This window comes from Cetorhinus maximus, chromosome 22, assembly GCF_964194155.1.
Source record: "Cetorhinus maximus chromosome 22, sCetMax3.hap1.1, whole genome shotgun sequence".
Classification (NCBI taxonomy): domain Eukaryota; kingdom Metazoa; phylum Chordata; class Chondrichthyes; order Lamniformes; family Cetorhinidae; genus Cetorhinus; species Cetorhinus maximus.
Genome location: NC_135900.1, coordinates 8475021 through 8498547, shown reverse-complemented (window position 1 = coordinate 8498547; position 23527 = coordinate 8475021). Strand labels below are relative to the sequence as shown.

General features: G+C 44.2%; 1 protein-coding gene across 2 annotated transcripts in view; it reads right to left on the bottom strand.

Annotated features, from left to right (window-relative positions):
* tmtc3 (transmembrane O-mannosyltransferase targeting cadherins 3) overlaps positions 1-23527 on the bottom strand; it is an 83735-nt gene that overhangs the window by 3388 nt on the left and 56820 nt on the right. For both annotated transcript variants that reach the window (XM_078567747.1, XM_078567749.1), the window contains exons 9-13: positions 17799-17919; positions 15610-15721; positions 12908-13011; positions 4959-5128; positions 2172-2398 (exon numbers count right to left, since the gene is read on the bottom strand). In XM_078567747.1, coding sequence (XP_078423873.1) covers positions 2172-2398; positions 4959-5128; positions 12908-13011; positions 15610-15721; positions 17799-17919 — 734 coding nt within the window. The remainder of the gene's footprint in view (positions 1-2171; positions 2399-4958; positions 5129-12907; positions 13012-15609; positions 15722-17798; positions 17920-23527) is intronic.

Genomic DNA, 23527 nt, shown 5'->3' with positions numbered 1-23527 from the left:
ATCCGCCATGATCTCATCGAATGGTGGAATAATTAAACTGATAGTTGCAATCTCCACAGATTGGGAGAAAAATAGCCAAGACCAAAAGTTCTGAGGAACTTCAACCCAAAGACAAAAACTGGTAGAGAACACATCAGAAGCTGAAAGGTTATCTTTCACTGAATATCTCCTTTTTTTGACTTAACGTAAAACAACATTGAGTGCAATACATAATTATGGCCTTAGAGAAAATCTTCCAAGTGGATTAGCCTATTAAAGTTCCTATTTCCACAGGTTTCTCACACCTCCCCGCCTCACTCCCTTTTAAGTGTTATTTTCTCACTTCCAAAGGGTGTCAAAGAGACAACCTGTTTCTAGGCCTCTCTCCAACAACACAATAATCCGTCACTAGCTGCACCTTGGGTCAGTGCTTTGAACAAAATGAAAGAAAAAAATTACATTTCTAAAGTGCCTTTTCATGTCCTTGGGGCATTGTAAAGCAAAGTGCTTTCCAATGAATGAAGTATTTCTGAAGCGCAGTCAATGTTGTAATGTCAGAAACACATCGAGGTGCCACAAATGTGATGGTGGCCTGCTAATTTTATTTTTACTGGTGTTAGTTGGGGATAGCTACTGACCCCAGGATATTGGGGATAGCTCCCCTGCTCTTCTTTGAAACTGTGCCGTGGCACTTCTCTGAGAGGCTGATGGGGTCTCAGTTTCACCTCTCACCCAAAAGGTGGTGCTTCCGACAGTGCAGCACTGCCTCAAGTACTACAGTGGGAGTGTCAGCCCAGATTATGTACTCAGGTCTCTAGAGTGGGACTTGAACCCACGACCTTCTGAGGCAAGGCATCCAAGCTTAAGGTAAACCAAGTGAGAACATTAAAATTGAATAATAAATCCATGTCAAGTGTGTCCCATTATTTTCAATAAATGAAACGATTTGTGTGACGCTCAGTACCAGACAAGGGAATTGGGTATGTTTTTATTTATTCGTTCACAGGATGTGGTCATGGTTGACAATGCCAGCACTTCCTCTCCATCCCTAGCTAGCCTTGAGAAGGTGGTGACGGACAACTGAGGCCATTTCAGAGGGCAGTTAAAAGTCAACCACATTTCTGTGGATCAGAAAAAGAAAGACCTACATTTACATAGCGCTTTTCACGACCAGTGGACATCTCAAAGTGCTTTACAGCCAATAAAGCACTTTTGAAGTGTAGCCATTGCTGTTATGCAGAAAACGTGGCAGCCAATCTGCTTATAGAAAGCTGCCAAAATGGCAATGAGAATCTTTTGTGATGTTGTTTCAGGGATAAATATTGGGCAGGACACTAAGGATAACTCCCCTGCTCCTCTTCGATGTAGTGCCATGGGATCATTTACATCCAATAGAACAGGCAGGCCGGGCCTCGTTCTAATGTCTCGTGCAAAAGACGTAACCTCAAGAGTGCAGCACACCCCCTTTACTGCACTGGAGCGTCAGTCTTGATTTTTGTGCTCAAGTCTTAGAGTTAGACTTGAACCCAGAACTTTCTGACTCAGAGTTCGGAGTATTACCCAACTGAGCCACAGCTGACACACACAAGGCCAGTCCGGATAAATTCGGGTAGCCACCCTCTCTACCATCAAACAGAAGAATTCAGGGCATTCAATATATAGATTTGGGGATCAAGCTGAAATTAATCTGAACATTTACAACTTTAAAAGATATTTCAAAAATTCATAATCATTTTTTTTGCTTTGTGTGTCTTAAGAAATATTACCGAAAGTGCATATAAAGGGCCAAGTGTGAATTACAGGAAGGCAAAAAGGAGAGAAAGTTCAGTATTTACAAATAAACTTTTCAGTTTTCTAATGTGCACAGTTGTGAGATTTTACATCTTTGGGATCAAGTTCTTGCAACAAGTGTTCAGAATGTTTGATTCTGCTTATCTTATGACTCCTGTGGGATTTCCACTCTTTTAGAGATGGCAGCCATGAACTTTAATATTAACACGCAAAACTTGACTTTCCTAGCCATTGATAATAAACGTTAATTGTGAGTATTCAGACTTAACAATTGGCATCTCTCAAAATCCCGACCTGTCCCGAGGAGAAAGGTTGAAATCAGCCTTAGACTTATCACGCAGGTTTTTTTTACATTCTACACTTAAGCAAAGATTGGTTTTAAGGAAAATTTGCCACTTTACCCGATTCTTGCATTAGCAGGCCCGAGTTAAACAGTGCCAGCTTGTGGTTAGAACTGATTTCTAGAGCTTGATTGAAATGCTTCAAGGCTTCAGATGGATCTTTGAGCTCAATGTACACAATCGCCAAATTGTACCAGAGGTCAGCATTGGTCTTGTCCAGTTCCAGGGCTCTTATGTAGGCATCCCTGGCCTCCAGAGGCCTGTCCATCTTCAGAAGCAACTCACCTCTGAGAATTAAGCATCAAGAACTTAGCAAACATCGCAATTTTGAATTGCAAATAAGGCATTAAATATTTCCTGCCATCTTCAGCAGTGATGATAAAAAGAAAGAAAACTTGCATTTATATAGCACCTTTCATACCCTCAGGGGGTTTTACAGCCACTGAAGTGCTTTTGACGTGTAATCACTGTTGTAATGTAGGCCAGGTGGAAGCCAAATTGTGAAAAGGAAGGTGCCACAAACAGCTATAATATGATAGTGACTATATAATCTATTAAATGTTGCCTGAGTGATAATCATTGGCACAGGACACAGAGGAGAATTCTCCTGTTCTTCCCCAAACAGTGTCATGGGATCTTTTAAGTCCACCCAAGAGGGCAGATGAGGTCTTGGTGTTGCCAGCATCTCCTCTGAAAGATGTCATTTTCAACAATGCAGCACTCCCTCAGTACTGCACTGGGTGCGTCAGCCTACATTATATGGTCAAGTCTCTGGTGTTGAGCGTGAACACACAACCATTTGACTTGGAGGGAAGAGTGCTATCCAGAGCCACAGCTGACATTGTTTATTGTGGTCTGTGGAATTGTCTCCTGAACCTAGCTGACAATTTCTTACAAAGCTTTTAATATTTTTAACTGAGCTCAGTGACAGCTGATGCTGACCCATGTCTGGATGGGATGGACCTAATGACACAGGTGGTCCTACCATCCATTTTCATACATTGGTACATAAGCTTCAAAGAAAACATTCTGCCCCTAACCAATCTGAAGCTATCTGAATACTCGGTACATCTACTCTTCAGATGGATTATATAGTATTGATCTGCCTAAGGGTAGGTCCTCTGTTCACTTCTCCACGTCTTGCTGTCTTGCACTTATCTCTTCAGTTGCTCATCGGAGCCTTCCATTTTCAATTTCAAGTTGTCTGAAATCATCATTCTTTTTCTCCCTCTTGCTCTACATCCAACTCATCTTCCTTCAATCACCTCCTTCAGCAAGTTCCCATGCCTGAGAATATGGGCCAATCCATCCCTGTTGCCTTTTCTTGATGACATTTACGAACAATTATTCCCCCTCCACCATCCTGAGAACTTTCTTATTGCTCTTGTGTTCTCTCCAACTGACCCACTCCATCCTTCTCCAGAACCACTTTTCACAACTTTCTAGTCTTTGGATTAAATAGTACATACAAAGTGATTGTTTGACCCAGATAACTAAACTGCATTTTTTTTAAAACTAGAAATATGGTAATATTGAACTGTTGTTACCAAGATAAAGATACTAAATTAAATGAAAGTCAGCAGTACAAATGAAGGACATTATCAAATGACAGCACATTGTTCAATCATAAGCTGCTTTAGATTCCTAGGGAATCTTAAAAGCCTCTGAAACATCAAAAGCCCACTGTGACAATACAGACCTGCATTTGTTAAAGGAAAAAACATTTGGAACAATAAGTATCCACAATTGTGTAGTATATAGAAAGGCCCGTGTAATCGTAAGATCCTTAAGCTGCTGTATTCATTTTGGCTTTTACCTATACTTCTGTTTCACTGAATGTAGCGCTTTTCTTAGAACTTTTTTTCCTTGTTAAAACGTTGTTCCTACATGTCCTACATAAACACAAGTTTATAACAGTTAAACCCAAAGCCTCGTTGGTGCTGCGCCCGTAAGACACATGAAGCACATCAGTCTTAAGTTCTAGCATAGTTTGTCCTACTAATCTCACCTGGCGATCATTTCAAGAAGCCTCCCTTACAGTAGGCAAAGATATCAATAGAAATTACTGGACTGGCAAATCAGAGGACACGATTTCAAGTTCCACCACGGCAGCTAAGAGAATTTGAATTCAGTTTTTAAACAATCCCAGTAACAAGTGGTATCAGTAAAGGCGACCATTATGCTGTCAGACTGCAGGGAAAATCCAACTGGGTCACTAACATCCTTTAGGGAAGGAAACCTGCCATCCTTACACGGTCTGGGCTGCTGGTGACTCCAGTTCCACACCAACCTTTTTGACGCTTAACTTCCCTCTGAAGTAGCCTAGCAAGTCTTTCAGTTGCATCAAACTGCTTGCTGTGGTTGAAATAAGCAGCCCACCACACCTCCTCAGGGCAACTAGGGATGGGCATAAAACAGCCTTGCCAGCGATGCCCACATCACAAAAATGAAACAGAAAATAAAGATTCTGCGATAGGCTAAGAAATGATCAAACAGAGGTTTTCAAATTGATGAGGGATTTTGCTGGAGTAGAGAAAAACTATTCTCTCTCATAAGTAAGTCACTAACCAGAGGTCATAGGTTTAAAACCATTGGGAAAAGATTTAGGGAGAAGATGCAGAAATTTATTTTCACTTAGAGTGATCTAGATCCCAACAATTCTATCTGAATAGATATGGTGAAAGATGGTGCCATAAATTTAACAGGACAGATACTTAAGGATGAGGAACTTACTGGGTTATGGACAAAAAAACAAGGACTAAGCACAGCTGCTCTTTCAAAGCACCAGCACAAACGCAATGGGCTCAACAGCCTCCTTCAGGACCGCAAGTTTGAATGATTTGATACCTGTTGATGTATGCCTGTTTAAAATCAGGTCTCATACTGATCGCTTGGCGGTACAGTTGGTCAGCCTCCTCCAAACGAGATTCATTCCCTCGAATCAAATTTGCGAGATTGATGTAAACATTTAGGTGATTGGGTGCGACACGTGCTGCATACTTCTTTCCTGGTATAACCTTTCTCGAAAAAGAAAATATGCAAAAGTTCATACAGAGACAAATGTCAGTTGTGTAGTAGGCTTTTCAACTGTGTTATATGCAAATTATGGAGCTGGCATTCCAATATAAATTAGGTCATTTCAATGCACAGCAGTAACTTGTTCTTGCACAGTCTTTGCACACTGGGTTCCTGTTTAAGCTCTCTGACTACACACACACACCACACACACACACCACACACACACACCACACACACACACACACACACACACACACACACACACACACACAGAGCATGAGCACCTCAAGCACACAGATCAGGAAAGACACACAAACCGAGAGGCACACACAGACATGCAGATCCAGTGGGAGGGGTGAGGCAGGGATAGATGAGAAAGCGAGAGAGCGAGAGCAAGAGAGTGAGAGAGCGAGAGAGCGAGGGCGAGGGCGAGAGCGAGCGAGGGAGAGCGAGGGAGAGCGAGGGAGAGCGAGGGAGAGCGAGGGAGAGCGAGAGCGAGGGCGCGAGGGAGAGAGCGAGGGAGAGCGAGGGAGAGCGAAAGCGAGGGAGAGGGAGAGCGAGGGAGAGAGAGCGACGGAGAGGGAGAGAGCGAGGGAGAGGGCGAGCGCGAGGGAGAGCGCGAGGGAGAGAGCGCGCGAGGGAGGCAGGGAGAGCGCGAGGGAGAGAGCGCGCGAGGGAGGCAGGGAGAGAGAGAGAGAGAGCGAGTGCGCGAGGGAGGCAGGGAGACAGCGCACGAGGGAGGCAGGGAGAGAGCGCACGAGGGAGGCAGGGAGAGAAAGAGAGCGCGCGAGGGAGGCAGGGAGAGAGAGAGCGCGCGAGGGAGGCAGGGAGAGAGAGAGCGCGCGAGGGAGGCAGGGAGAGAGAGAGCGCGCGAGGGAGGCAGGGAGAGAGAGCGGGCGCGAGGGAGGCAGGGAGAGAGAGAGCGCGCGAGGGAGGCAGGGAGAGAGAGCAGGCGCGAGGGAGGCAGGGAGAGAGAGAGAGCGGGCGCGAGGGAGGCAGGGAGAGAGAGAGAGCGGGCGCGAGGGAGGCAGGGAGAGAGAGCGGGCGCGAGGGAGGCAGGGAGAGAGAGCAGGCGCGAGGGAGGCAGGGAGAGAGAGCGGGGAGAGTGGGCGCGAGGGAGGCAGGGAGAGAGAGCGGGCGCGAGGGAGGCAGGGAGAGAGAGCGGGCGCGAGGGAGGCAGGGAGAGAGAGCGGGCGCGAGGGAGGCAGGGAGAGAGAGCGGGCGCGAGGGAGGCAGGGAGAGAGAGCGGGCGCGAGGGAGGCAGGGAGAGAGAGAGCGCGCGAGGGAGGCAGGGAGAGAGAGCGGGCGCGAGGGAGGCAGGGAGAGAGAGCGGGCGCGAGGGAGGCAGGGAGAGAGAGCGGGCGCGAGGGAGGCAGGGAGAGAGAGCGAGCGCGAGGGAGGCAGGGAGAGAGAGCGGGTGCGAGGGAGGCAGGGAGAGAGAGCGGGCGTGAGGGAGGCAGGGGGAGAAAGAGTGAGAGAGGGATAGAGAGAGAGAGAGAGAGGGAGGGATAGAGGGAGGGAGGGATAGAGAAAGGGAGGGATAGATAGAGGAGAAAGAGGGAGGGAGGGATAGAGAGAGAGACAGAGTGGGAGAGAGAGGGAGAGACAGGGAGAGAGAGCGAGGGAGAGGGGGGGGGAGGGAGGGAGAGAGAGAGGGAGGGGGAGGGAGAGAGAGACGGGGGGAGAATAGAGAGGGGCCGAGAGGGATAGAGAGAGAGAGTGAGAGGCCAAGAGGGAGAGGGATAGGGGGAGAGAGAGAGAGAGAGACACAGAGACCCCGAGAGGGCTCGTGAGTAGGTCTGGAGGGCAGAGGAAACACAGCTAGCTAAGAGAGAAGTGAGTTTAGCAAGGCTAAATGGAATATATTTCAATGCAAGAAGGCTGAGGAATAAGACAGACAAGCTGAGAGCACAGGTAGGCATGTAGCTATGACCGAGACTTGGCTAAAAGGAGGACAGGATTGGCAGCTCAACACTCATGGTTACAGGGTATTCAGACAAGATAGAGGATGGTTAGAAGAGGCGGAAGGGTTGCAATATTGATTAAGGAATCGATTATAGCAGTGAGGGGGGATGATATCTGGGAAGGATCATTAAATGAGGCCACATGGGTAGAAGTAAAAAAACTCAAAAGGGGCAAATATGCTGTTGGTTGTGTACTATCGGCCCCAGTCAGGGAGAGATAGAGAATCAAATTTCAGAGAAGTGTAAGAATAATAAGGCAGTAATAGTAAAGGATTTTGACTACCCAAATATTAACTGGGATAGTTTTAGTGTGCAAGGTAAGGAAGGAGCAAAATTCTTAAGTTGCATCCAGGAGAACTTTTTTAGCCAGTATGTAGGAAGCCCAACAAGGGAGGGGGCAGTTCTGGACCTACTATTCGGAAATGAACCTGGGCAGGTGGAAGGCGTATCATTAGGGGAGCATTTTGGAGATAGTGACCATAACTCAGTTAGATTTAGGATGGTTATGGAAAAGGATAAGGTTGGGCGGGGAATAAAAGTTCTAAACTGGGGAGAGGCTAATTTTACTATGATGAGTTGCGATTTGGCCCACGTGGACTGGGAGCAGCTACTTACAGATAAAACTGTGTCAGAGCAGTGGGAGGCATTCAAGGAGGAAATAGCGAGAGTACAGGGCAAATACGTTCCCTTAAAGACAAAGGAGAAGGACCAAGTCCGGAGAACCCTGGATGTCAAGGGACATAAAGGTTAGGATTAAGAAAAACAGAGAAGCTTATGGCAGATACCGAGGGCTCAACACGGCAGAGACCCTAGAGGGGTATATAAAGTGCAGAGGGGAACTTAAAAAGGAAATTAGGAAAGCCAAGACGCTGCATGACAAAGCATTGGTGGGTAGAATAAAGGAAAACCTGAAGGGATTTTGTCAAATGTATAAAGAGCAAGAGAAAAACTAGGGAAAGAGTAGGGCTAATTAGGGACCATAGAGGTAATGTGTGTGTGGACCGGGAAGACATGGGTACAGTCCTCAATGAATAATTTGCGTCGACCTTCACAATGGAAAAGGACGACGCAGGTCTAGACATCAGGATGGAGGACTGTGAAATATTAGAGGGAATTAACATGGAGAGAGGAGGTACTAGTGGGTTTAGTGGCCTTAAAAGTGGATAAATCCACAGGCCCGGATGAGATGTATCCCAGGTTGAGGGAGGCAAGGGAAGAGATATCAGGAGCCCTGACAGTAATTTTCAAATCCTCTCTGGCCACAGGTGAGGCTCCAGAGGACTGCTGATGTTGTCCCATTATTAAAAAAGGAAGGGATAGACCAGGAAACTACAGGCCAGTCAGTCTAATGTCGGTGGTGGGGGAATGTTACGAGAAAGAATTCTGAGGGACTGAATATATCTGCACTTGGAGAGACACGGGTTAATCAGAGATAGTCAGTATAGATTTGTTAAGGGAAGGTCGTGTTTGACAAATTTGATCGAACTTTTTGAGGAGGTAACCAGGAGTGTTGATGAGGGTAATGCATTTGATGTGGTCTACATGGACTTTAGCAAGGCTTTTGATAAGGTCCCTCACAGCAGACTAGTCAAGAAAGTAAGAGCCCGTGGGATCCAAGGCAAAGTGGCACATTCGATCCAAAATTGGCTGAGAGGCAGGGATCAGAGAGTGATGGTAGAGGGATGTTTCTGTGACTGGAAGTCTGTTTACAGTGGGGTTCCACAGGGCTCAGTGCTGGGGCCCTAGCTGTTTGTGGTGTACATAAAGGACTTGGACATAAATGTAGGGGTTATGATCAAGAAGTTTGCGGATGACACGAAAATTGGTTGGGTGGTAAATAGTGAGGAGGTTATCAACGGACTAGTCAGGTGGGCAGAGCAAATGAAAAGCAAGCTGGAAAAGTGTGAGGTAATGCACTTGGGGGAGGGCTAACAAGGCAAGGGATTACACTATGAATGATAGGACCCTGGAAAGTGCTGAAGCTCAGAGGGCCCTTGGTGTGCATATCCATAGATCCCTGAAGGTAGCAGGGCAGGTAGATAAGGTGGTTAGGAAGGCAAATGGGATACTCGCCTTTATTAACCGAGGCATAGAACTGTACAAAATGCTGGTTGGGCCACAACTGGAGTACTGTGTAAAGTTCTGGTTACCTACCGCATTATAAGAAGGATGTGTTTGCACTGGAGAGGGTGCAGTGGAGATTTACCAGGGTGCTGCCTGGGCTGGAGGGTCTAAGCTATGAGGAAAGATTGGGTAGGCTGGGATTGTTTTCCTTTTGCCAATTACTTTGAATCTGTGCCCTCTAGTTCTTGATGCTCTCATGTGGGAACAGTTTCTCACTATTTACTCTGCTCATACCCCTCGAGATCTTGAATACCTTTCCTCTCAGCCTTCTTTTCTCCAAGGAAAACAGTCCCAACCACTACAATCTATCCTTATAGCTACAGTTCTTCATCCCTGGAATTATTCTCGTGAATCTCCTCTGTACCAATTCTTCTTCAGGTATTGTGCCCAAAACTGGATGCAGAACTCCAGATGAGGCCTAACTAGTGTCTTATACAAGTTCAACATGACCTCCTTACTCTTGTACTCAATACCCCTATTAATAAAGCCCAAGATGCTATCTGCTTTATTAACTGCTCTCTCAACATGCCCTGCCATCTCAATGACTTATGTACATATACACTGAGGTCCCTCTGTTCCTGCACCTCTTTTAGAGATTTTTCCCTTTATTTTATACTATCTCTCTATATTCTTCCTGCCAAAGTGAATCACCTCTCACTTCTATGCATTGAACTTCACCTGCCACTTGTCTGCCCAATCCACCAACATGTCTATGTCCTAAGTTCAAGACTATCTTTCCAATTTTCGTATCATCTGCAAATTTTGAAATCATGCCCTGAGCATCACAGTCTAGGTCATTAATATATATCAGGAAGAGCAAGGGTCTCAACACCGAACTCCACTACAAACCTTCCTCTAATCTGAAAAACAACCATTTATCACTACTCTGTTTCTGGTCACCTAGACAATTTCTTATCCAAGTGCCTACTTTCCCTTTTTATTCCATGAGCTAGAATTTTGCTCACAAGTCTGTTCTGTGGCACTGTATCAAATGCCTTTTGGAAATCCACATACACCACATCAACAGCGTTGCCCTCATCATCCGTTACCTTCCCAAAAAACTGCAGCAAGTTAGTTAAACATGAATTTCCCTTAATGAATCCATGCTGGCGTTCCTTAATTATCCTACACTTGTCTAAATGACTATTGATTTTGTCCCAAACTATAGTTTCCAGAAGTTTCCCTACCATGAAGTCAAACTGACTGGTCTGTAGTTGCCGGCTTTATCATTGCACCCTTTTTTGAACAATTCACAGTTCTCCAGTCCTCTGGCACCACCCCTGTATCTAAGGAAGACTGGAAGATTATCACTCGTGCCTCTGCAATTTCCAATCTCACTTCCCTCAGTACCCATGGATGCATCTCACCCGGCCCTGGTACCGTATCTTTTTTAAGTAAAGATAGCCTTTCTAACACCTCCTCCTTCTCAATTGTAAATTCTTCTAGTGTACCAGTTACCTCCTCTCTCACTTCAGCCTAGGTAGCATCTTCTTCCTTTGTAAAGACAGATGCAGAGTACTCGTTTAATGCCTCCTTTATCCCTCCTGTCTCCACGTGCAAGTCCCCATTTTAAAAAAATCCCTAATCGGCCCTACTATCTTTTACCACCCTTCTCTTATTGGCCTTGGGATTCCCTTTTATGTTAGTTACCAGCCTCTTTTCATGCCCTCGCCTGGCTTTTATTTGTTTCTTCACTTCTCTTCTAGTCAGACAGGGAGAGACAGATTGAATGAGTGGCAAAAACTACGGTGAGTGGAGTTCAACGTGGTGATGCACGGAGTGAGGTCATCCAATTTCAGCACAAGACACATCCGAGTACTTTCAAAACAGTGAGAAACTAGAAACTGTAGAGGAGTAGAGAGATTTGACTGCCCAAGTGCATGTCATTAAAAGCTCGTAGATACAAATTGTAACGAAAAAAGCTAATGGAATGCTGGCCTTTATTACAAGGAGCCTGAAATAAAGTTATGCGTCAGTTGTATACAGTCTTTGTCAGATCCCATCTGAAGTACTGCAGTTGGTTTTGGGCACTGCATTTTAGAAATAATATACTGACATTGGAAGGGATACACTGTGGTTTCAACTAGAATGATCTCAGGGCTTAGAGGATTAAGTTATGAAGACAAATTGCATTAACTTAGCGTGTACTCCCTGGAATTTTTTTTAATTCGTTCATGGGGCATGGGTGTCACCAGTTCGGCCAGCATTTATTGCCCATCCGTAATTACCCTTGAGAAGGTTGTTGTGAGCTGCCTTCTCAAACTGCTGCAGTCCATGTAGTGTAGCTACATCCACAGTGGTGTTAGGGATGGAGTCCAGGATTTTGACCCAGCAACAGTGAAGGAATGGCGATATATTTCCAAGTCAGGAAGCTGAGTAGTTTGGAGGGAAACTTCCAGGTGGTGGTGTTCCCATCTGTCTGCTGACCTTGTATTCTAGGTGGTAGTGGTCGTGGGTTTGCAAGGTGCTGTCTAAGGAGGCTGCAGTGCATCTTGTAGATGGTACCAGTGTTGCCACTGCATGTTGGTGGTGAAGGGAGTGAATGTTTGTGGATGGGGTGCATATCAAGCAGTCCTGGATAGTGTCGAGCTTCTTGAGTGTTGTGGGTGCTGCACTCATTCAGACAAGTGGAGAGTATTCCAGCATACTCCTGAATTGAACCTTGGAGATGGTGGACAGGCTTTGGAGAGTCAGGAGCTGAGTTATTCATTGCAGGATTCCTAACCTCTGACCTGCTCTTGTAGCCACAGTATTTATGTGGCTAGTCCAGTTCAGTGTTTGGTCAATGATAACCCTCCCCAAGGATATTGATAGCAGGGGATTCAGTGATGGTAATGCCACTGAACATCACAGGGTGATGGTTAGATTCTCTCTTCTTGGAGATAGTCATTTCCTGGCATTTGTATGGCGCAAATGTTACTTGCTGTTCATCAGCCCAAGCCTGGATACTGTCCAGGTCTTGCAGCATTTGGACATGGACTGCTTCAGTATTTCTGAGTATAGGAGATTAAGGGGTGAATTGATCTAGGCGATTTAAATGTTAAAAGAAATTGATGAGTAGCTACAAAAACTATTTCCTCTGGTGAGGAAATCAAGACTAAAGATACATGACATTGAAATTAATGGCCAGGCCATTCAAGGCTAAAATAAGGCAGCTCTTTTTCACACAAAGGGTGTCAGGAATGTGGAGATCTGTTCCCCGAAAAGCTGTGGATGCTGGGGGGACAATTGGAGCTGGAAGACTGAGATAGATTTGTATTGGGACAAAGAGCAAAGGCAGGAAAATGGAGTTGAAGTGCAAGTCAACCATGATCGAATTCAATGACGGATCAGTTCTGAGGGGGCTGACTGTCCCACTCTTTGATCCTTATGTTCTAACAAAAATAATTTTATAGAGATGTTAGCCCTGATAATTGTTAAGCAGACTTTTTATAAATAGCTATTGATTAGTCAATTGTGTGAAAATAAAATGCAGTAAAAATTAACTTCCGATGTCCCTCACATTTCTGAAATGGGTTATGAAACTGCAAGGCCCTGCAGTACGAGCCGGGAGTGACCAGAGAGAACCCGTGCCTTTTATTCCTGGAGATACAGTGAATATCGAAATAAAATGACTCTCCATTATGTGATTTGCCTAACACAAATCAGTTTGACAGGAGGCCTCCTTCAATTTGTAAAAGCTCAACATACCTGTGGCATAAGTGACTTTGCCAGCATGTAGGCATCTTCTGCTTCTTTGGTTTTGTTCAGGTTTTTATACGTTCTTCCAACATTCATATGGGCCCCAATATCATCTTTGCATTATGGACAGGAAACAATAAAACGCACAAAATTGTGTTAGCAAAATGAATCCAATGTTCGACTGTCTTTACACTTATCCAATCTGAAATGCATCAAAAGCATGACCAATGTTTCAGTTCAAGCGACCCTAATGCACTTTGGATGTTCAAGTAATTCTGAATACTAAAGCAATATTGCCATTCTAATGGCAACAGCCCTGAAATATGAGCAACATTATGAGTGACGGCCTGACAAATTCCAGCTCCCAAAATAATAGATCAGGAAACAGAAAAACAACTAGGCTTAAATATAGCAATGTGCAATGAAGGAACGCCCTTGGCTCATATGGTTATTTGTAGTGAACTTGTGACCTGTTACAGATCTTTTATTTATACAAGATGGCAAATTTTTAAAAATCACACGGTTGCCTATTAGGTTTTTTTTTATTCATTTACGGAATGTGGGCATCACTGGCTGGGCCAGCATTTATTGCCCATCCCTAGTTGCCCTTGAGAAGGCGGTGGGTGGTGAGCTGCCTTCTTGAACCGCTGTCGTCCATGTGGTGTGTCTACACCCACAGTGCTGTTAGGAAGGGAGCTCCAGGATTTTGACCCAGCGACTGTGAAGGATATGTTTCAGGTGGTCGTGTTCTCATCTATCTGCTGCCCTTGTCCTTTGAGATGGTTGTGGTCGTGGGTTTGGAAGGTGTTGTCGAAGGAGCCTTGGTGAATTCCTGCAGTGTATCTTGTAGATAGCACAGGCTGCTGCTAATGTGCGTCGGTGGTGGAGGGAGTGAATGTGTGGATGTGGTGCCAATCAAGAGGGCTGCTTTGTCCTGGACGGTGTCAAGCTTCTTGAGTGTTGTGGGAGCTGCACTGATCCAAGCAAGTGGGAAGTATTCCATCAGATTCTTGACTTGTGCCTTGTAGATGGTGGACAGGCTTTGGGGAGTCAGGAAGTGAGTTACTCATTGCAAGATTTCTAGCCTCTGACCCGCTCTTGTAGCCACAATATTTATATGGCTAGTCCAGTTCAGTTTCTGGTCAATGATAACCCACAGGATGTTCCTTCCCCAACAGAATTGTGGGTGTACCTACACCACATGGACTGCAACAGTTCAAGAAGGTAGCTCACCACTACCTTCTCAAGGGCAACTAGGGATGGGTAATTAATGCTGGCCCAGCCAGCGAAGCCCACATCCCGTGAATGAATAAAAGAAAATGTTGATAGTGGGGAATTCAGTAATGGTAATGCCATTGAACATCAAGGGGTGATGGTTGGATTCTCTCTTGTTGGAGATGGTTATTGCCTGACACTTGTGTGGCGTGAATGTTAGTTGCCACTTGTCAGCCCAAGCCTGGATATTGTTCAGGTCTTTCTGCATTTGGACATGGGCTGCTTCAGTATCTGAGGAGGCCCAAATGTTGAACATTTGTGCATTCATCAGCGAACATCCCTACTTCTGACCTTATGATGGAAGGAAGGTCTTGACGAAGCAGCTGAAGATGGTTGGGGCGAGGACACTACCCTGAGGTACTCCTGCAGTGATGTCCTGGAGCTGAGATTACTTTCCTCCAACAACCACAGCCATCTTCCTTTGTGCTAGGTATGACTCAAACCAATGGAGAGTTTTCCCCAATTCCCATTGACTCCAGTTTTGTTAAGGCTCCTTGATGCCACACTCTGCCAATTACGGCCTTGATGTCAAGGGCAGTCACTCTCACCTCACCTCTGGAGTTCAGCTCTTTTGTTCATGTTTGAACCAAGGCTGTAATGAGGTCAGGTGCTGAGTAGCCTTGGCGGAACCCAAACTGGGTTTCAGTGAGCAGGTTATTGCTAAGCAAGTGCTGCTTGATAGCACTGTTGATGCCCCCTTCCATTACTTTACTGATGATCGAGAGTAGACTGATGGGGCGGTAATTGGCCAGTTTGGATTTGTCCTTTTTGTGTACAGGGCATACCTGGGCAATTTTCCACATAGCCGGGAAGATGCCAGTGTTGTAGCTGTACTGGAACAGCTTGGCCAGGGGCGCAGCAAGTTCTGCAGCGCAAGTTTTCATTACTATTGTCGGAATATTGTCAGGGCCCATAGCCTTTGCAATATCCAGTGCCTTCAGCCAGTGATATCACGTGGAGTGAATCGAATTGGCTGAAGACTGGCTTCTTTCACCAGACAGTTTATTTGCCAACATTTTATATTTCACCTTAAGTTTTCACCCGATTTTACTTCTTGCATTTTTGAATATTTATTTGACTACCTATTCGCGCATCTGATATCAGATTTGTGCCAATACACAAATTGTATTCTTTGTGGTCTGGTTTGGTTTGGTCCGACAAACCTCTATTCACTGCCTTCATGTGAGCATCGGGTTAGACTTTGCATTGTGTGTGCTGTAGCAAAACACAAAAAAATCCCAATGATGCTCACATGTGTTTGCAATGTGCAAGTGTGCAGTTAATGGGCCATGTGCTCAATCAACACAGCCAACATCAAGTTAAACTGTATAAGATCCAAGCTCCCATTTCCTATCTCATGTCAACAATCACCAGAAGGGATACACCCATGTCAAGCTGCAGAAATTTTTTTTTTTAAACTTAATTGAGATTGTTACCTGGTTGAACCCTCGTGGCTTGAATGAAGTACTTCAAAGCTTTCCCATAGTTATGCTCATTTTCCAAAGCATGTCCCACGTTGTTCCAAAGTTTTGCATTGTTTTTATTGACCTTTAATTTTAAAAATTGCATAATCACAGTATTGGAGCAAAACCACCAAAGAATGCCATATCCTTGTACATCTACTTTAAAAGCTGAACACCAAACCATTGATGTTACTAATATCTCCTTATGTGACTCAGTGTCATACTTTGTTTTATAACGGTCCTGTGAAGCACCCTAGGTTTCATTACATTAAAGGAGCTGTATAAGTTGCTGATGTTGTTGAAGTTGAAGTTTTGCTGAACCTTTATATAAAATTGTGGTTACGCCACAACTAGAGTAATACATCTAGTGGTCACCACACTTTAGAAAGCATTTGAAGATCCTTGAGGGTGCACAGGAGATTTACCAGACCGGTTCCATGCATGAGGAAGTTAGCTACGAGGTTAGGCTGGAGAAGCTGGGGTTGTTCTCCTTGGAGGACAGAGGGTCGTGAATCTTTGGAACTCTCTTCCTGAAAAGGCGGTGGAAGCAGATTCTTTGAATATTTTAAAGGCAGAGGTGGGTAGATTCTTGGTAAGCAAGGGGGTGATAGGTTATCGGGGGTAGGTTGGATGCAGATTTGGGGTTACTATCAGATCAGCCATGATCTTATTAAATGGCGCAGCAGGCTCGAGGGGCCAAATGGCCAACTCCTGCTCCTTGTTCATATGTTCGCATGGAGCAAAGGGGTTTTAGGGGAAATTTGAGAGAAGTGTACAAGATCATGGGAGGTTTAGATTAGGTAGACAAAGAAAATCTATTCCCATTAGTTGATGGTTCAGGACTAGTGGAACATAGATTTAAGGTTTTGGGTAAAAGATGCAGGCGGGCTGTGAAGAACTTTTTTTACACAGTGAGTGGTAATGACTTGGAACTCACTGCCTGCAAGGATGGTGGAAGCAGAGATGATGAACTATTTCAAAAGGAAATTGGATGGGCACTTGAGGGAAATAAACCTGCAGGACTATGGGGATAGAGTAGGGGCTAACCGGATTGCTCTACAGAGAGCCAGCATGGCCTCAATGGGCTGAATAGCCTCTTTCTGCGTTGTAATGATTATTGACTCCTTTTGCCCAAATTACTGAAGAGTCAAAACACACAAATGAGAGCAAAGATTAACACAGCTGCACATTGAACCTCTGAAGGTTAGAATCATAGGATAATACAGCAGAGGAGGCGGCTATTCGGCCAGCTGTGCCTATACTGGCTCTTTGATGGAGCTATCCAACTAGTCTCACTCCCTTGGCTCCTTCCTCATAACTTTGAGAATGTTTACCTTTCAAGTATTTATCCAATTCTCTTCTGAATGTTGCAATTGAATCTTTCAGCGCCCCGTCAGGCAGTGCACTGCGAATCATAATAACTTGCTGTGTTTAAAAAAAGGTGGCTCATGTTGCCTCTAGCTCTTCTGCCAATCACTTTAACTGTGTCCTCTGGTTACCGCCCTTCTGCCACTGGAAAGATTCTCTTTATTTACCCTATCAAAACGATTCATGACTTTGAACACCTCTATTAAATCCCCTCTTAACCTTCTCTGCTCTAATGAGAACAGAGCTTCTTAGGTCCTCCACATAACTGAAGTCCCTCATCCCTAGTACCATTCTAGTAAATCACCTCTGTACCCTCTCCATGGCTTTGACATCGTTCCTAAAATGCGGTGCCAAAATGATTATTTTTATTACATTACTCCAGCTAAGGGCTAGCCAGCATCTTATAAAGATTTAGCATAATATCTTAGCTTTTGCATTCTATGCCTTTATTAACAAAGGATCCCATATGGTCTTTTTAAAGCTTTCGCAACTTGTCTTGCCACCGTTTGCACGCAAACAAATCAAGACTAAAATGGTTTTTCCAATGTAACTTTTTAATAGAAATTGGCTGCATGTTTGTTTATATTTAACTCCAATCTGTCATGTTTAGCTGCAGCGAGATAAAAATAAAGTTGCTCTTTGAAAAGAGGGACCCTTAAGAGTCAAATGAAGGACATTCCAACAGCTTTGAAAAAAAAAATACGCTAACTGGAAAATGTACACAATCTTCTTCACATTGGCTTACTTCCCTAGCACAACTCTCCATTCCCATACCAAACAAAATCTGACCATACCTTCAGACCAGACATAAATAGTGTGTACTCAGACTCCCAATCCCAATTTCGGTAAATTGTTTTGCTGGTATGGACAACAAGTAGAATCATCAAACCAATCCATGACAGCTTCTTTAAGTTCCTAAAAAAAGAGACATTAAGAAAATAGGTCAATGAATTGACAAAGTGCGTACTGTAGTATTTTTTAAGTAGCGTTGGTCCGGGTGAACAGGGCTCTCAGTAGGATCAGTTGTTACAGGAAAAATAAACTTAAATGCTGACCTCAAGCTGCTTAGTCAGCAAGGCGTCTTTCAGGTGAGATGTTAAACCCAAGACCCCATCTGCCCTGTCAGGTGGACCTAAAAGATCCCATGGCATAATTACGAACAGCAAAGTTCTCCTTAGTGTCCTGGCCAATATATATCCTTCAACCGCCACCATTTAAAAAAGACTACCTGATCGTAGTCATACTGATGTTTGTAGGAGTTTGACATCGCAAATTGGCTGCTATGTTTCTCACATTAAAACAGTGACTCTACATTACAAAAACACCTCATTAGTTGTAAAGAGCTTTGGGATGTCTTGAAGTCCTGTCCTTTTACTGCCAGTTCCAAAAGTCTTGTGCGGAGCTCTCTTTCCGGTACCCAAATATCAGTCACTCCTGAAACCATTACAAAGCCAAAGCTTCAAGATGATCTCAGTGCTTGCCAAAATACTGTCAACCCAATGGCTTTATTGACCAGAAAAAACTAGTTTTTGAGCAATGAAAATTACCTCATATGGACAAAAATTGTGTTACAGCCATGCTATTAATTAAGACAACAAATTTATATAGCTCCTGATCATGTCTGTGAACCTTCACAAAGTATTGTGTACAGTGAGGATCTTCAAACAGCAGTGACACAAATGATTTGGACGAGGGTGGAATGTTGGCATGGGCAATGCTGCTTTTTTCAAACAGCGTTGTGTGACCTGAACCATCAGTAGAAAAAAAAAAGGGGAAAACCACTTCTGAAAGAGAGCACCTCCCAACATTACAGCACTCCTTCAGCACTGCTATAATGTGCTGGTCTTGAAGTAGGACTTGGACCCATAACCTTCTGAATTAGAGACAAAAGGGCTACGAACTGGTCCAAACTGAGTTTGTAATATGCAATTAACTTCAGCACAGATGTGCTTATCTTTAAGCACAGCGCTGTATGGAAGAAATGTTATTGCTGCAACATAGCAAAATTGATGCACACAGAAACAAGCCAAGGGGTCTTTGATTACGTTTGGACCACATGGTTGAGACAAATAGCATGTAAGAGGAAGTTAGGTCAGTACGAGAGGGAGCAAATAGGATATGTTGATAGGGTTAGATGAAGTCGGGTGGAAGGAGGCTCCTATGGAGTATAAACACAAGCATGGAGTAGTTTGGCCAAACGGCCTGTATCTGTGTTGAAAATGCCATGTAATTCTGCAATCCAATGTTCAAAAGCATGCATTTAAAAATTGGTAAAATTTATAATCAAAGCAAATAAAGTAACTCGGGTATGTAATGGAGGTTTCCACGAGGGAGCGCCATCACTCCAAAGGCTGTAGCAGGACAAAGAGAAGGCTCATCATCATCTTTTCAGGGCAATCAAGGCTGGGCAAACAGGGCTCCAAAGCTAAGACTTTAATGACTCTTCAGAGCTCTGAAGAAGAGTCATACGGACTCAAAACATTAACTTTGTTTCTCTCTCCACAGATGCTGCGAGACCTGCTGAGCTTTTTTTCCAGCATTTTCTCTTTTTATTTCAGGGTTTCAAAACTGTTGTATCCACAAATGAATTTGAGACACTGGCTCAAGTGTTTATTATTTAATTACCAAGTTAACGAGCACTGCGAGGCCAGGATCACTGGGATTTTGGTTGGTCAAAGAGGTAAGTTTTAAGGAGCGTATTAAAGGAGGAGAGGCAAGTAGCAAGGCAGAGATGTGTCAGGAGGGAAATCCTTGAATTTAAGGCCCAGGCAGCTGAATCATTCAGGTCGAAGCTTTGCTTCTGATTTAAATGCGATCACCAGGGGTGTCACGTCAAAAAGGTCTTACCCCCCCCATACTTGTGCTCTCCAGAAGAAAAGCTGCTGTTTGTTTTGATCGAAACAACTGACAGATTAAGATTGGCATGTACGTTGGGACTTTTAAGATAGAGAAACTAGGACGGAGAATTAAAAAGCCTTTGGCCTTTCAGAGTGCAAGCTTATGTACAAGTGGCAGCCACTTACATGAATGCTTTGTAAGTGTTTAACCATAGTTCCAAACAGTATCACTTTGAACAGAGTGCCTCCTTTTAGAACAGAATTTATACGTGCACAGCTGAGGGGGTCCAATTTTCTTTGGTAAAGTCAAAAGCCTTTTGAATGCTTCCAAAGCAATGAAGTTTAACTGACAAGACGGGTGACAGATGAGGGTGAAATGAAGCAGGAGCCTGTTGTTAAATATTATATCCAATTCCACATTTTGAAAGGAGCAATGTTTTCAAGTTTGAACTGCAAGCCACGTGGATTTTGTACAAGCGATTAAATCCCGATTAACAAATATTACTCGAGTCCACAATCTTAGTTGTAGAATTTTATGTTTAGGTCAGACTGTTTGCCAAGTTGATTGTATAGACAGACAGACCAATCTGCAATCTATTCAGAACAACAGCTGTGCTGAATTTACAGTGTAACTAGATATTTTCACATGCAAGTTATTTTGGAACAAGATCTTGCTGGGAATAATTTTTTAAAAGATGTAAAAATGCAATTTATCAAGTCAGAACAATATTTTTTATACAATAAATGCCCACTGTTTAGAAAAAAAACATACGTTAGTCAGTTATCTCAAGCAGCTAAAAACATTTTTTTCCTCCCCAACACACTTCAGATAAAAATGTCTGTAAAACACCCATACACAAAATGGGATTGTTTTTAGGTGATATGCACAGGATGTTCATCGGCATTACAGTTTGAGAAGTGACTGTACCTGCTTCCACAGGAATCTTAGCATGAGCTTCACCCCTCAATAAAATATTCCAGTTCCTGTGCTTACACTACATGCGTGGCCACATATACTGAATTCATAGTTGTTCATTCTTCTCACTGTGAAGAGTCTCTCAGTACTCGGCTGGCCTGTCCGTCAAGTCCATTATTTCCTTTCAAGCCCACATAAGCTGGAAAGCCCTGGCTTAACTGTGGAAAAGTCTTTTTTTTGACTTTACAGTCGGCATAACGACAAACTTTCACTTCATACCAACTTCAAACCCAAGTGCAGAGCTAAAAGAGATGAGGTTAGATGAAGTAGGGTGGGAGGAGGCCTGGGAGGAGCATCAACAAGTTAGGCCAAATGGCCTGTGCTGTAAATTCTATGTAACATTCCAAACCCAATGCAGCAAGTCTGGCAAACCTATCATATGGAAATAATGATCCTGAACACGACTGGTAAACTATGCATACCTCTGCAATATTGCAAAGGATGGAACCTGGTGTTAATGTTGCAAATACTGTGACAATTGAGTATATGCTCTAGCTGTGAGTAAGAGCAGCTGATACTAATTGGGAAAAGGTTAGGGCATCTGCAGGGACTGGAGAAGGGAAAGGTTAGGGCACCTGCAGTGAGTGGAGTGGGTGGGGAGGGGAAAGGTTAGGGGACCTGTGGGTGGTGGGAGGGGCAAGGTTAGGGGACCTGTGGGGGATGGAGAGGGGAAAGGTTAGGGCACCTGTGGGGGTGGGGTGGGAGGTGAAAGGTTAGGGCACCTATGGGGTGGGGTGGGGTGGGAGGTGAAAGGTTAGGGCACCTGTGTGAGAGTAGGGGTGGTGGGGAGGGAAAGTGTGGAAAAGAAAAGTAATCTGCACTTTTTTTATATGGGGTTTTGTGAATAAATCTACTTTGAAGACAGACTGGCTCCTGTCAGCTGTGGCTCAGTTCATAGCACCCTCGCCTTTGAATCAGAGGGTTGTGGGTTCATGTCCCACTCCCGGAAACCAAGAACTGTGATTGTACTCAAAAGAGTTGCAATCTGTGACTGTTGGTAACTCGAAAGAGTTTCCTTTACCTGATGGATGTTCACCAGGCTTGAAGCAGGGTTTAAAATGCTCGTACACACTTCTCTGCAAATATGATGTTGCTGAGTGCAAGAATCTGGGTCGGACTGCAAGAAGTTAATGGCAGCACAGCTCTGAATTGTGATTGCAATACCAAATGGTTGCCATGACAAAACCCATCCTACTTTTGTAGGAGGCCGAGAGAGTGAGAAACATTCAGGTCAATTTTTGATAAGACGGCTATCTGATTTGATCTTTTCAGCACTGAAACAAAACACTAATTTGGCAAGCCTGTATTCGAATTCTGTCTGCATTTATATGGCACTGAGTGTTTGTCTTTGAGATAAGCACAGTCCATTGTTCCCTTTTCAGTTGGAAGAACATTTTTGGCAATCTTCAAGAGATTTTCCAAGTACTGGGATCCTTGTGTGGATGCAGTAAGAATGAGTAATTATAGATCCAGTATATGTGGCTTCTGAGCAAGTCATGCACCTCATTGGATGCACAAGAATCCAGTTACATAATGAGGAATATTCACATCTTATCCATATGTTACAGAATGATCTACAGAGGTCAAAGGTGACCATTCTGACTTAATACTGGGTGCTGCTCTGCAAGTTTAGGACTGCCACAGGTAGGTGCATTTGCTTTGATATTCAGTTGTCCTGTTATTTGATCATCCCTCAGACTGTCCTGGTGCAATTGCCTTTAAAATCAAAGAATTCCCTCATCCTCAAAAAAAATTTAACTCAGTAGGTTTTCCATCGTTCTGAGAGAAGACAACTGTCAGCTCAACTATGGCCCGGATCCTCCGAGGAGTGGCCATCATCATCGGATTGCCACTGCACTCGAACTTTGCTCGTGACTCTTCCTTGGTTTGTCCAGGGAAAAACAACAACTTCTATTTATATAGCGTCTTTAGTGTAGTAAACATTACAGGAGCGAATATCAAACAAAATGTAACATTGGGCCATGTGACATATTCGATTGGATAGCCAAAGCTTGATCAAAGAGGTAAGTTTTAAGGAGTGTAATAAAGGAGGAGAGGGAAGTAGACAGGCGAAGGGAGGAAAATTCTTGAATTGGAGGGACCTGGCAGCTGGAAGTATTCAGGTTGAAACTTTGCTTCTAATTTGAATGGGATCGCCAGGGCACCATGCCAAAAAAGTCTTAACCATTATTATATATAACCTCTCAATTAGACCTGTCTTAAAAGAGCCCTCCAGAAGAAAAGTTGCTGTTTGCCTTGACTGAAACAGCTGACAGAGAGCATAGACTGAAACAGGCAGAACACGTCAACTCAAATCAAAGGCGTGACGCCCTCGGCGATCACATTCAAATTAGAAGCAAAGCTTCGACCAGATTATTTTCAGCTGCCTGGGCCCTCAATTCAGGAATTTTCCTCACTAAACATCGACTGCTCTCTCCTCCTTTGTTACACTCCTTAAAGCTGACCTGTTTGAAAGCTTTTTTTTTTGTGGTCTCCTCCTCTGCTGTATCGTTCTCTATGAGCCAAGGCAGCCAACATTTTTGAAACAAGCTGCTTCCAGGTTCTCTGTGAATTCACCTTGCTGTCATATTAAGAATTACGGTCGGTCTCTATTGTAGTATGAGTTATAAAAGTATGCTTGGCTGTTCTTCAGGTGCTATTAGACATGTCTACTGTGCTCTGCGAAGCATGGCCAGGTCACCGGGGAGTT